This window comes from Geotrypetes seraphini, chromosome 11 (assembly GCF_902459505.1).
Source record: "Geotrypetes seraphini chromosome 11, aGeoSer1.1, whole genome shotgun sequence".
In the NCBI taxonomy this organism is placed as follows: domain Eukaryota; kingdom Metazoa; phylum Chordata; class Amphibia; order Gymnophiona; family Dermophiidae; genus Geotrypetes; species Geotrypetes seraphini.
In genome coordinates, this window is record NC_047094.1 from 11917719 (window position 1) to 11933012 (window position 15294).

Below are 15294 nucleotides of genomic sequence, written 5' to 3' on the forward strand. Positions count from 1 at the left end.
CATATCCACTGTGGTTAGGGGCAGAGCTGTCCCGTGAATATTAAAAAAACCACGAATAATATTCGGGCTGGTTCTGTCCTAACCCCTGCTTCCCCCGGCTATTTTAAGCCCTGTAAGCCCCCCTTAAGCCTTACCTGCTGGTATAGCGGGTTTTCGGGCAGCAGCGATCTTCCCACGCTCCTGCTCCGTGCAGATTGCTCACAGGAAATGGCTGCCTTGAGCTCCTGTCATAGTCTCGAGAGATGACGGGAGCTCAAGGCAGCCATTTCCTGTGAGCGATCTGCAAGGGGCAGGAGCATGGGAAGATCGCTCCTGCCCAAAAACCCGCTAGACCACCAGGTAAGGCTTAAGGGGGGGCCCACAGGGCTTAAAATAGCCTGAAAAATAAAAATGATTTTTTGGGCAGAAAATCACGAATAATCGAAACCGTAGATATGGAAATCACGAAAACGGAGGGGGAAGTGTAATTTTTTAAAAACTGACATGCTGATTTATACTTTTCATTTTAGGTCAAAAAAATCAAAATGGCAATAAGTACACAAAAATTAATGAATGCAATAAAAACCTAGCATTGAGGAAAGATTCTGGGTCCTATAAACTTCATCCCCATATATCCAAGCAATAATCCCTACCTTACAAGAGTACTGCTTTTTTGATGCTGCAGTTTCCACCCCCCCCACCCCCCCCCCCGATTCCCACCAGACAATTTTTTTTGTTCCTAACAAACTTAAGCTAGTTGTGTGTTTCGTTAATCTTTTACTGTACCATATTGAATTATGCTAGATGCCATTTGCAGCCTAATAAGTAAACAGAGTTTTATATTTATACTGCTGCCTAGTCCATTCCCTAGTGAAAGCAGGAATTAGGTCAGACTGTTTATATTATATTTTAGCTTTGGTTGTTAAACCACTGTGGATTCATGTTTTAGAACCAGTGATAAGTGCAAATGTTACGCTCTGTTAGTTTTAGTCCAGTCGAGATGATGGTTTCTTTCCGAAACACCACAGTCTTGTCTAAATGTGACCATTAGGTGTCACCACTGTACAATGACTCTTGCTTCCTTCCCAGCCCTAGAGTGTTGCAAATGAATTCAAGCAGACATACTTCAGGCAGTTTTAGAAAAGGTCATTTCTGTGCATAAAATGTTGGTTTACCTTCAGCAGTGCATTTTAAAATATACCCTGTAGAGTGACCTTGGAATTCTTAGTGTATAGATGAGTATTCCAGATATATTGCTAGTTTTATCTGAATTAGGTACAAATCCGTTTCAGCAACTCCAAGACAGTCCTTGAGACCTCCAAATGGGGCTGGGGTTTTGTTAAAATAATCCTATTAAGATTCATCCAGCAGTGTGCCAAATCTATCCTCAGGGGTTAGCATTTTTCTCTTACCTTTTCAAGTGTTCATTAAAAAACCGAGCCATGTAGAAAGAATTCACTCTTGCTGCTTGGTTTATCTTTTCCTCTGTGGGGATGGAGGATTACAGTTTCCATAAAGTGTTTAGTTGGAAGCTTTTATAATCTCTAAATATTCAATAGAAGCATAACATTTAGAAGTACCAGTATTACAGATGTTTAGTTTTGGTGGTATTCTGTTGTCACAGAATGAAGTTTTAAGGTTATGCACTGGTTACTCTTGAGAACACAGCAAAATGGAAATATAATTTTTATTCATTAGTGGTGATGTTTTCCTTTTGCTCTTTCAGTGCAATCAGGACCAGTCTCAGTTGAGCTACTGTGTTGTGTTTCATTTACAATCCAGAGTTGCCCCCCTCCCCCCATACACATTTTTACATTTTCCCAGTGTTGTCTAGTTATCCTAGCCAACAGTCCCTGACCAGTGGGTCAGACTGTCTCCTCCTGGAAGCCTGTAATTCAGGGGTGTCCAACCTGCGGCCCCGTGAAGTATTTTGTGCTGCCCCTGGGTGTTTACCGTCTTGCCGGCTCCCTCCTCTGTCTTGCTGAAGTGTTTGTGTGGCCGCAGAAACATTTTTTTCGGCCAATGCAGCCCAGGGAAGCCAAAAGGTTGGACACCCCTGCTGCAAACTGTAAATAAGGATCAAAGTCTGACTACTTGGTCTTGTTAAACGATGACAGAGAGGTGAGCAAATTCTCCACTTAGCCGTCCATGCGCGTCTTCCTCTGCCGCCTAGCAGGTCTCTCTCTCACCTCCTCTCATTTCTCCCAGTTTGTATTATTGACGCGTTGGTAGGACCTCATGGGCTGCTGAGCCATCTCTTTCTCAATTGGAACCTGGCATTTCTCAAAAGAAGCCACCATTATTAGAATTAAAACTTTATGTGACTTTTGAGGAATAAAAGGGGTGCAGGAATGTAACACCTCTGGACATGTCCATAAATCCTCTTCTGTAATCCACCTTGAACCGCAAGCGGAATAAAAATCACTAATGTAATGTAATCTTTCTGCAGTATTTCTGTTTCTACTTGATTTGAGGAGAGAGCTTCTGGTGCAGTTGCCCAGACTAGTCTGTAGCATTTGTTACCACTTACATTGCCTTTAAAATTTTGCAGAATCATTGTATTGGTGGACATCTTGTACAGTAATAATTTCACTCTCTGATGTTGCTTATGTAATTTAGTGAAATAAGTGCAGTGTGAGATTTTTCTTTTTTTTTTTTTTTTTTAACAGCTCCCCTTTACGACATAAACTGAAAGCAGTTTAACACCTTAAGCTTTGGACATTATGGAGGTGATTTTTGGTGGGGGGAAGTTGAAAACATCTCGATCAATCTGAATATTAAGAAGCTTATGTGTAACTATGAAAATCAGGCTTTGGCAGTTCCTTGGGAATCATAAATTCTAGCTGTGATAAACTTTCCTTTTCTGTACAGGTCTGCCATCCTGGTAGAAGGTTCTATTCCCGCTGCACTGCCCTTACAGCAGATCACATTGCTACACTTGCATGGGGACACGGCCATAGGAGCAGTTGTTCTCAACTAGAGGAAGTCTTGGCGTACTGAGTTGCTCATGCTAAGCTGAACAAGGCTGTAGCAAAAGCATTGTTAGCAACATTTTTCTAGCACTTCAGAGTTCCTTGAATGTAAACCGCCTAGAAGTCGCAAGATTGTGGCGGTATAGAAGAATAAAGATTATTATTATTATTCCTATGTAGCCCTATCCAGCACAATATTCAGTTATATAACCTCCATTGGGGAATGAGGGGATTACTTGGAAAAGAGGTAAAATGAGGGAATAAAGCCTGACAGAACAATAGAGCATCCATTTACAATGACTCTGTAGAACTTGGAATCTGACCAGTGGCAAATGGCACTTGCTTTTCACTTTCACTTTCTTTGACAGATTGTATGTGAATTGGCGATTCATGAGAGGAATTGAGGCTCAGTTCCTGGCTCTTCAGAAAGGCTTTAATGAGCTTATTCCACAGCACCTACTAAAGCCTTTTGACCAAAAGGAGCTTGAGGTATAATTACTACTACTGTTTATCACATGTATAGCACTGAAAAGCTATTTTCTTTACCTTACATTGACATTCTAAACAATAGATGCAGGAAGAATGCTAAGTAGAATTATTTATACTGAGTAATCTCATTACACATTCATAAATGATAATAAAAATTTATTTGTATGCCGCCATTCCGGGGAGGTTCTAAGCGGCTCACAACACAAGAAACAATACATACAATTCCATCAAAATATCCTAGTGAAATACGACAAGGAGCTACATACATTTCAATAATACATCAGAATAAAAGGCATGCCATATAGATAGAAATGCAAGTGATAAAAAGATAAAAACATAATGAAGTTAAGAGAAAAATGTTAAAATATCAACTTATTAAATAAATAAGTCTTTAACAATTTACTCATATCTCAAATCACTGGTAATTAAAATAAGAGAAAATCTTGATCAGTAAACAAAAGTCTAAATACTACACTGGTCTCATCTTCTCTAATCTATTGTATTAGTTTCAATACCTGGGCTTGGACAGTGATTGAGTTATAGGTCAACACTGTTAACTCGTTCCTGTAAGAGATCTCTTTCAGTCTCTGTTCTGTCCCTGTTCGGTAACACTTGCACATTAATGAAAAGCTGTTCGTCTAGAAGAGGTTCTGAGCAGCAAAATAACACAAAAAGACCCTTGGGATCTTTCTGACAGAGATTCTGAAGGTGGGATCAGTCTTTATGTCCTTGATTTCACAAAGCAAATCTTCCTTGCTGGGTGATTTTAGGGTTGCAAGCAGGAGCAAGTACACAGAAAACAGTAGGGGCCCTCAAACAAGGGGATGACCCTACAGCACTCCAGCTGTTCAAACCTTCAGTGCTTAGAGCTCATTACTGACTCCCTGCAGGAGTTAGACTCCCACAAGGCTCCTTCCAATCAGTGTTCTATCCTGAGCCGAGCCGAGTGCAAGTGCAACCCACGTCTTGTCACCCAGATATGAGTGTTTTAGTCATGGAGTCCTGAGGGTTCTCTAAAGATAGCCAAAACCAATTACTAGGCTGTATCCTATGGCACAGGAGTGTCAACAGATGTTCACTCAGCCTAAGGTGGATTTCTTAGTTGCCCAGGTATCCAGCCTAAGGTAGATTCCTTAATTGCTCAGGTATCCAAGCACATGTCCCTACCAAGTGAGGAAGACATGTACTAAAGGATACATAGGATCATAGAGTGGATGTGGTCCTAAAAAGACAGTTCGAAGCTTTGGCCTTAGGATCAAATCAGCTGCTGCAGCAGCCTTTTTTATGCAACATGATTGTCATACCAAGATGCGTGGGCTCACCCTGGCAGAGAATGAGCCTTTGCCCCAGCTTTTGCTGGCAGGGTTGGATTATGTGGCCGATGCGCTCTATGACATTATCAGAGTCGTGAGCAAAATCTTGACTTATTCGCTTTGGATGCTCTGGATCAGGCAATGGGCGGGGGATTCTTCCTCCAAGGTTATTCTCAGCAGACTTCTTTTCAAAGGACAGATGTTTGGAAAGGGTCTGGATGATCTGATGGCTAGCATGGCAGATTATTGGCGAAAGTCTCTACCTGACATCAGACTGAGAGCCTCTAGAGGTTCTGGGTGGTCTAATTTTCGTAATTCCAGGCACTTTTGTCTGTACTCAGGTAAAGCTGGCTCCATCAAGGATCAAGACAGATTTGTAGGGCCTAGGCTACCTGTTCTCGCCCCACTTCATCCTCCAAGAAGGCACAGTGAAACTGCTTCCAAAATCTTCCTCCTGAAAATAGGAGAAAGGCTGAGGTCTGGGAACAGATCTCATCAGACCACTGGTTATCATTTGTGGAGGGTACAAGCTCGTTTGCCCATATCCTAGTAGACTGGTTTGTGGCCTTCCTGGTGGTGCACCCAGAAAAGTAATGCAGAGTCTTAACAACAGTGCAGAGACTTGTAGAAATTCAGGCCATAAGTGCCGCTAGAAGAATTGGGCTCGGGCAGATACTATATATCGTTGTCTTTTTGTAGATGTACTAACAACTACAGAAGACCTTTCTCAAAAGCTATTTATCCTGTCTGAAAATTAACCACCCTTTATCCAGGTAAAAGTACATGTAGGAATTGATGACATGTACTTTCACCCGTGGAAAAAGAGCAGAATGAGTTAGTTAGCATTAGGTTGGGCAAGCCAGCAGCATATTTTCAAAGCTGTGCATGGTGTTATTGATGGGAAAGGCAGGTGCAGATCTGTGGGTATGTTTTTCTAGTAATTTTGAAAAGAAAAGTTTTCTCCCTTTGGGCATGGTGCAAAGTCCACAGGTAAAAGTGCTGAGTTTTGAAAGTTGTCCCCAAGATGTCTTGTAGACTGTAGAGAACTGAGAATGTGGCAACATGTTTCCATAAAGGTCATAATTTCTTCCTTCTCAGCCACAAGTCTCTCCATATTTCAAAAATGTATCCCATAATAATTAACCTAGCAACAATATCTGTCCAGATGGTCACAGTTTAACTTAGTTCATTGTACATTTGATATACCTCCTTTGCTGGCACACAAATAAAAGCAGTTCACAAGATAAAACAATAATAGAAAAGAAAAGGAAAAAAAACACCAGTATCACATAGGAAAGTGGAACATTCATACGAAAGAGGAGGTTATAGTCTCTAGTTAGTTTATTAAACTTGATATCCTTCCCAGGCGGCTTGTAATAATAAATCAGCAAAAAAGCTCCAGTGAACACACAAAACCAATGCTCCATGAAAACAAGGTGCAAACATAAATGTATAATCTCTTCAGAATCTCACAGATTGGCACTGTGGAGGTGGGAGAAGTGAGCTAGGACCCAAAAGCCTCCTTGAAAAAGTTGTGTGTTCAACTTCTTTACCTTGCTCTTCTTTACCTTATACACCTCTCTTCCCCCCCCCCCCCCCATTTGAAACTCTATAATCCCTCTCCGGTGTTCAAGGGCAAACAAAACAGATGTATTTTCAGGGCTGCTTTAAATTTTATAGAGGACATCTCTGCTAGTAATTAGTAAGTTAGAGCCTTCCGATATAATGATCTATAAAGAAAAATATGAGTTTTGTGGCTTTACAATGATAAACGGTTCGGCGAGGGAGACTCTTAACTAGGTAATGGGATGGAACATAAGGAATAACTGATGAAAATATATAACTATGAGTTCCCCTGGGAGAACAGTATAGAAAATTGAATAAATAAATTAAGGGCACCACTATAAAGTGCCTTAAAGACTAATGAGAGAGTCCTAAATCTCACCTAAAGCAAAACCAGAAGCCGGCAAAACTGTCAAATGTGCATGTATGGCTGAGAGAACAGGCTGCTGTGTTCTGTAATGTCTGCAAACATTTCAACTGCTTAAACTACATTACAAATAGTATGTCATTCTGGACTGAATATATAAAGAAGGATATGTGGAGGGGCATTTTTGATATAATGTCTAAATCTGAGTTTAGATGTTTTGCAGAAAACGTCCAAAACTCCAGTAGGGAAAATGACCATTTTCAAAACAGAAAATATGTCTTTCTGTTTAGAAAATAACCTTTTCTTAGATGTTTGTCCTCAGTGCATCTATGTATTTGAATAAAAAAAAAGTCCAATGGTATTTAGGAGGGGCCAGCATTCTTAGTAGATTGGCCACACACACATTTCTGCAGAGCAATGGGGCAACCTAGGAGGCACTGCAGTGAACTTCACATAAGTCCTAGGTACACATCTCCAAATCCTACTGTACCCAACTGTTTTCCACCCCAATAGCCCTTATTCCTGCAGTTGTCACCTATATGTTGGTACTGTTTGTAGGTTTGGGGTAGGTTTTGGAGGGCTCACACTTTCTTACCACAAGTGTATTAGAGTGGCAAACAAAACGTCCAAATGACACTTTTTGGATGTTTTTCTCTCTTGAAAATTAGCCCCAAAGTCACCTGAAAATGTCAATAGAACTTTCCAAGCAAATGTTTCCCAGGGCCTGTAATCGCCCTACTCGCCCCAAAACCAAGTACTAAAGAGAGAGGCCTCAAGAAACTATTGACTATCCCAGGACAAGCAGGCATATATTCTCACTGATGGGTGATGTCACCACGGAGCCCTCGGTACAGACCACTTTAAGAACTTGGAAAGTTCTCGGCTGCCTGCACCGCACATGCACGAGTGCCTTCCCGCCTGACGGAGGCGCATGGTGGTCCCTCAGTTTTTTCATTTCCGCGGAGCTAGTCAGTCGCTCTCTTTTCGCTTGCGCCTTTTTTGCTGCCTTCTCACTCGCATGGTACTTATTTTTTGATTTTTTTTTTTTTCTTCACACCCCTGGCAAGGCTTCATCTGCGCACTCCTCAATGAACTCTAGTGTCCCAGTGGTCTCAAGCCAGGGATCGTCTCTCGAAGCACATATCCATTGTGTCAGGAGGCTCAAAAGATTTGGTCCTGGGCGTCAGCTCGCAATCTGTTCCTGAAAGCTGTCTACATTCAAGGCGAGAAGAATTCTCTAGCAGACAACCTCAGCAGAATCCTTCAACCTCACGAATGGACTCTCGATGCTGTAACTCTCCAGTCAGTCTTTGCTCAATGGGGCACCCCGCAGGTGGACTTGTTTGCAGTGCCTCACAATCATCAGTTGCCCCAGTTTTGCTCCAGGCTTTACTCCCCTCTCCGTCTGGCGGCAGATGCCTTTCTACTGGATTAGACAGGTCGGTTTCTATATGCCTTCTCTCCTCTTCCTCTCATGTTGAGAACTCTGTTCAAACTCAAAAAGAGTCAGCCACCATGATTCTTACTGCTCCTCGGTGGCCCAGACAACATTGGTTTTCCCTCCTCCTACAACTCAGTTCCAGGAAATCCATACTTCTTCCAGTGTTTCCTACTCTGCTTACTCAGAATCAGCAATCCCTTCTACATCCCATCCTTCAGTCTCTACATCTGACAGCTTGGTTTCTCTCAGGCTGAGCTCTACTCAGATGCTCCTCTCTCAACCTGTTTGTAACATCATTGATGCTTCTAGGAAACCAGCCACACAACAATGTTATCAACAAAAGTGGACTTGGTTTTCATTTTGGTGTTTACTTCATCATCATGATCCAACTTCATTGGCAGTAGAATTAGTACTGGATTATCTCCTTTCTTTGTCAGATTCTGGTCTTAAATTTACATTCATTAGAGTCCATCTCAGTGCTATTGCTGCTTTTCATGAACCAGTGCGGGGCAAACCCCTTACTGCTCATCCTCTAGTATCCAGATTCATTAAGGGGCTTTTCAATGTGAAACCATCTCTCAAGCCTCCGCCTGTAGTCTGGGACCTTAATGTGGTTCTTTCCAGTTTGATGAAGCCTCTGTTTGAACCAATGGCCACGGCTCATCTCAAGTTTCTTATCTGGAAAGTGGTTTTCCTTATTGCTCTCACCTCTGCCAGGAGGGTCAGTGAGTTACATGCGTTGGTTGCGGATCCACCTTTTACAGTTTTTCATCATGATAAGGTGGTTCTCCATACTCATCCAAAGATTCTTCCTAAAGTTGTCTCTGACTTTCACCTCAATCAGTCCATTGTTCTCCCAGTGTTCTTTCCAAAACCTCATTCTCAACCTGGGGAACGAGCTTTACATACTTTAGACTGTAAACGGGCTTTGGCTTACTACCTAGATCGCACAAAGCCACATCGATCCTCTCCCCAACTTTTCATCTCTTTTGATCCAAATAAGTTGGGGCATCCTGTTTCTAAGAGAACGATTTCTAACTGGCTTACCACCTGCTATGCTCCGACCGGACTGGCACTGGAGAGCCGTATCACAGCTCATAAAGTTTGAGCTATTTGCAGCTTCTGTTGCTTTCCTCAGGTCTACTCCAATTGAGGAGATCTGCAAAACTGCCTGGTCCTCAGTTCAAACCTTCACTTCTCACTACTGTCTGGAGTCTTTCTCCAGACGGGATGGGCACTTCGGCCAATCTGTATTACAAAATTTATTTTCTTAAGTGCCAACTTTCCCACCATCCTATTCTGTTAGCTTGGAGGTCACCCATCAGTGAGAATATATGCCTGCTTGTCCTGGAATAAAGCAGTTACTTACCGTAACAGGTGTTATCCAGGGACAGCAGGCAGATATTCTCACAACCCTCCCACCTCCCCAGGTTAGCTTCTTAGCTGGCTTACTTTAACTGAGGGACCGTGCGCCTCCAGGCGGGAAGGCACTTGCGCATGTGCGGTGCGGGCAGCTGAGAACTTTCCAAGTTCTTAAAGTGGTCCGTACCGAGGGCTCTGTGGTGACGTCACCCATCAGTGAGAATATCTGCCTGCTGTCCTTGGATAACACCTGTTATGGTAAGTAACTGTGCTTTATATGTAAACGAAAGATGATGCTACACAACACTTTCCTGCTGAATATTGTGGTAGATGTGAACGAATAAAGATGGAGGACTGTCTAATAACTAAATGGCTGGGGTACTGCTTTTGCAAATGGTGTGGTTTTTAAAGTGACAAAAGCATTGCTGGTCACAGACAGCATGAGAGCTCACATAATGGAAAATAAAATAAAAGCTGTGAACAATGTACCAGTTATACCTAGTAGTATGATCAAAATGCTGCGCTCGTTAGATAGTGCAATTAATAGAAGCTTCAGAGCTGTGTTGCGTCATCTGTTGGGGAGAACTGGATGTCTAATAGCAAACACAACTTCACAGCTGCAGGCCATATGCACCCCATTGCTTTTGCAGAAGTGGCTCATTGTATGGCAGCAGCATGGAAGGGTGTGAGTGAGAAGATAATAAAACCTTCCTTTAAAAAGGCAAAAATAATCCAGGATAACAGTGAAAAGATGCTGAAGAAACTAATAGAAATGAACTACCAGTATCTCTGGAAATTTCTGAAATCTTTCACAGTGACACTGTTGATAAGAACTTGGAAAATGATATTGACAAATAAAAATACAGTAAATCTGTGATATAATTTTTGTACGTATGCGAGTTTCTTTTATTTACTGACTCATTTACCAGCACAGTTGTAAGCTTACTTTAGACCAGGGGTGTCCAATGTCGGTCCTCGATGGCCGCAGTCCAGTCGGGTTTTCAGGATTTCCCCAATGAATATGCATTGAAAGCAGTGCATGCAAATAGATCTCATGCATATTCATTGGGGAAATCCTGAAAACCCGACTGGACTGCGGCCCTCGAGGACCGACATTGGACACCCCTGCTTTAGACCTACCATAAGGTCTAAAGTAAGCTTACAACTGTGCTGGTAAATGAGTCAGTAAATAAAAGAAACTTTTCCTTGTTTAATATTGCATTTACAGGATAATTGAATACTGGTAATAGTATTATTACTTAAATATTAATTTATATGGTACTAACCAAGCACTTTACAACACTTCTAATACTATCGGTCTTAAATAGCAAGTGCTATTCAGACATTATGGAGTGGGATTCTAACTGCCAATACTGTATGTTTGCCACATCTAATACAAAGGAGCGGCTTCTTTTTATAATAATAATTTTGGTTCCCATGATTTTAACCAAAGGAGCGAGGTATAATCCCATGCTTTGTGAATCCATAGCATAGGCCTGAAAACATGGTCAAAATGGAGGGATTGGAGAGGCTGATGGCTCATCAATATGTTCTTAAGTAGCAGTGCAGAAAAGTTCTTAGTTGCATGTTTGTTCTGCTTAGCATGTAACTCTCTCTATTTGTACTTCCCAGCTGATTATAGGAGGCTTGGATAAAATCGATTTGAATGACTGGAAGGCAAACACACGGCTAAAGCACTGCCTGGCAGACAGCAGTATTGTAAAGTGGTTCTGGCAGGCGGTGGAGAGTTTTGATGAAGAGAGAAGGGCCCGATTGCTGCAGTTTGTCACTGGTTCCACACGTGTCCCACTTCAGGGTTTCAAGGCTTTACAAGGTGACCGATGAATAGACTGAGCTACTGATGTGCCAGCACTGCCCATCCCAAATATTAGAATTTTTTTCCCAGAAATTAGGAAAACCAAATTCATCTAGATGTATTGTAGAGAGTCTAGCTGTACTGTCGGCTTGTTTTCAGTCAGAGCTGTATGTGGCAAATGAGGCCCAACCACTCATGAAACCTAAAAATCAAGTCTTCCAAATAAACTTTTCCATGCCAGTAAGCTGGCTATAACCTATTCAGGGGTGTCGGGTATACCACCATTTACTGCTGCAGGCTGGGCATTTTTATTTATATTTATTTTTTTTACTCTCCTACTTTCATTGGTGATCAGTACTGACTGAGGGACCCCTTGAAGTGCTGCATTTTTAAAATTTATTTTTTTTTGGGGGGGTTCCTTAGGTCAGGAGCACTGTTAAGGCTGTTAATACAATCTGCTTCATCTTTGGTTGCAGAGGAGAGGGAAGGCTAGAGGAAGCAGGAAGGGGACCAGAAGCAGCAGCTATTCTGACTCTCTATTATTTCCATCCTAGTTTGATAGGAGGATGATAACAGCAGCAGCAGCAGTGTGTTGTATCTGGCAGTGCCCTCCTCCTACCAAGACTGGTTTTGTTGCATTTTGAACTGTGCGGCATTATGATGCCTTGCACAGTTTAAAAATCATTACGAGCCAAAGGCAGCAGAAGATTGATGACATGGCCCAAAGCACAAAGAGCTGCTATTGTATTCTTAATAAGTAGATGAAAGCAGCATGAGTGAGGGAAGAATGAGTGGAAGGAGGGAATATAGTGAGGAGAGCAGAGAATGAAGGAATCGGAGGAATGTGAAAGGGAAGGAATGAGTGAGGGGGTTCTGAGGTGCTGCAGGGAGTGAGATGATCAGAAGAGGTGTGGCTTGAGGGAAGAGTAAGAAATGGGGAAAGGAGCAAGTGTGAATGAGGGGATCAGGAGGAGTGCAACTGTGTGAGACTAGTTGGGGAGTAAAGAGGGAGGGGCTGTAAAGGCTATAGAGCAGGGGTTCTCTAAAGGTCGATCGCGATCGACCAGTAGATTGCAAAGGCAACACGAGTCGATCACGGAGCCCATCTCGGGCTCTGCAATAGACTCATGTTGCCTTTGTGTTCTGTTCTCCCTGCTTCCCTGACGCCAGGCTAGACGTGTACAAGCGCCAGGACCACAGCCTCCTCCCCCCCCCACACCCCGATGTCCATTCTGACTTCAGAGAGGAAGTTCCGGGCCAGCCAATCGCTGCCTGTCTGGCCTGGAACTTCCTCTCTGATGTCAGAATTGATGGGAGAAGGCTTGTGGACCCGGTGTTTGTACACGCCTAGCCAGGCGTCAGGGAAGCAAGGAAAAATTGGCGGTGATGTCTTGGGGGGCAGGGAGAGAGAGAAAAAGAAAGAGACAGAAAGGGAGGGCAGGGAGAGAGGAAGAAAGACAGGGAAGTGGCAGGGAGAGAGGAAGAAAAAGTTGGATTCATGGAGGGGCAGAGAGATGTTGGTTGGGGAATGGAATGAGGTCTGGAGGAGAGGAAGCATGCAGGAGGCAGAAAGAAATAAATATTGGATTTACAGTCAGAAGAAGGAAGTGCAACCAGAGACTCATAAAATCACCAGACAGCAAAGGTAGGAAAAATGATTTTATTTTAAATTTAGTGATCAAAATGTGTCCGTTTTATTTTAAGTTTAGTGATCAAAATGTGTCCAAATTTATATCTGCTGTTTATATTTTGCACTATGGCCCCCTTTTACTAAACCGCGATAGCGTTTTTTAGCGCAGAGAGCCTATGAGCATTGGGAGCAGCGTGGGGTATTTAGCGCAGCTCCCTGTGCTATTGCTTTTTAGTAAAAGGGGAGGGGACATATTTGTCTATTTTTGCATAGTTGTTACTGAGGTGACATTGAATATTTTAAAGTCATCTGGCTTGACCTCTTTGTAAAAACTCTCGAATATAAATGATAATTAACATTTTCTCTGCGTACAGTGCGCTTTGTGTTTTTTAAAATTTCATTGTTGGTAGATCATTTTGACTTGGTCATTTTAAAAGAAGCTCACAATCCAAAAAAGCGTAGGCACCCCTGCTATAGAGACTGAATTGATTGTCCCTCCCAGTTAAGGATCATCTCCCATTCCTACTCATCTCCACCTTCTCCTTGATTGTTTAGCAATCTGTTCCCTTCTCTGCAGTCACATCTTCATTCTTGTCCTCTGAGATTCTTTATCCTCCAGCCCACCTTTATTCTCTATCTCCCTCTTCCATTCCTAGCACAGATTACTAAGATCATCTCCTCCCATAAAAGAGAGAGAAAAAAAAAGACCAAATTATTTAACATAGTAACATAGTAGATGACAGCAGATAAAGACCCGAATGGTCCATCCAGTCTGCTCAACCTGATTCAATTTAAATTTTTTCTTCTTAGCTATTTCTGGGCAAGAATCCAAAGCTCTACCCGGTACTGTTCTTGGGTTCCAACTGCCGAAATCTCCATCAAAACCTACTCCAGCCCATCTATACCCTCCCAGCCACTGAAGCCCTCCCCAGCCCATCCCCCACCAAACGGCCATACACAGACCATGCAAGTCTGCCCAGTACTGGCCTTAGTTCAATATTTAATATTATTTTCTGATTCATCCCACACTTCTTTGAACTCCGTCACCGTTTTCCTCTCCACCACCTCTCTCGGTAGCGCATTCCAGGCATCCACCACCCTCTCCATAGAGTAGAACTTCCTAACATTGCCTTTGAATCTACCACCCCTCAACCTCAAATTATGTCCTCTTGTTTTACCATTTTCCTTTCTCTGGAAAAGATTTTGTTCTACCCTTCAAGTATTTGAATGTCTGAATCATATCTCCCCTGTCCCTTCTTTACTCTAGGGTATACATATTCAGGGCTTCCAGTCTCTCCTCATACGTCTTCTGGCGCAAGCCTCCTATCATTTTCGTCACCCTCCTCTGGACCGCCTCAAATCTTCTTATGTCCTTCGCCAGATACGGTCTCCAAAACTGAACACAATACTCCAAGTGGGGCCTCACCAATGACCTGTACAGGGGCATCAACACCTTCTTCCTTCTACTGGCTACGCCTCTCTTTATACAGCCCAGCATCCTTCTGGCAGCAGCCACTGCCTTGTCACACTGTTTTTTCGCCTTTAGATCTTCGGACACTATCGCCCCAAAGTCCCTCTTCCCGTCCGTGCATATCAGCTTCTCTCCTCCCAGCATATACGGTTCCTTCCTATTATTAATCCCCAAATGCATTACTCTGCATTTCTTTGCCTTGAATTTTAGTTGCCAGGCATTAGACCATTCCTCTAACTTTTGCAGATCCTTTTTCATATTTTCTACTCCCTCTTCAGTGTCTACTCTGTTACAAATCTTGGCATCATCTGCAAAAAGGCACATTTTTCCTTCTAACCCTTCAGCAATGTCACTCACAAACATATTGAACAGGATTGGCCCCAGCACCGAACCCTGAGGGACTCCACTACTCACCTTTCCTTCCTCCGAGCAACTTCCATTAACCACCACCCTCTGGCATCTGTCCGACAGCCAGTTTCTAACCCAGTTCACCACTTTGGGTCCTAACTTTAGCCACAAACAGGTTAGAAAATGAGTTTATGTAAAATTTTATTGTATGTTTATAATGTATTATGCAAATAGCTGAAAAATTTTGTACATTCCCTTAGATTCAGACCACTTCGTTCCACTTTTTTTTCCAGTGTTGCCCAAAATTGAAAGGAGTTTGAGGCTTATGGCCTAATATGGCCATGAGCCAGTAGTAGAGAGATAACATTTCTGGAAATTATAAAATGATTGAGTGAAGGGGCAGAGGGATCACCTCAGAAAAAAAGTGAAATCTAGGTAAATGCTAAACCTTATACTAGTGTCCAACAAACATTTTTTTGTTCCAGCACACCCATAACTCTGTCCCTAAATGATAGTGTGGAATAGAAATTCTTCAAATAAATA

The 15294-nt window shown here is 42.5% G+C and overlaps 1 protein-coding gene across 2 annotated transcripts in view; it reads left to right on the forward strand.

The window, feature by feature from the left end:
* SMURF1 (SMAD specific E3 ubiquitin protein ligase 1) overlaps positions 1-15294 on the forward strand; it is a 131442-nt gene that overhangs the window by 108187 nt on the left and 7961 nt on the right. For both annotated transcript variants that reach the window (XM_033963567.1, XM_033963566.1), the window contains exons 15-16: positions 3320-3440; positions 11119-11320. In XM_033963567.1, coding sequence (XP_033819458.1) covers positions 3320-3440; positions 11119-11320 — 323 coding nt within the window. The remainder of the gene's footprint in view (positions 1-3319; positions 3441-11118; positions 11321-15294) is intronic.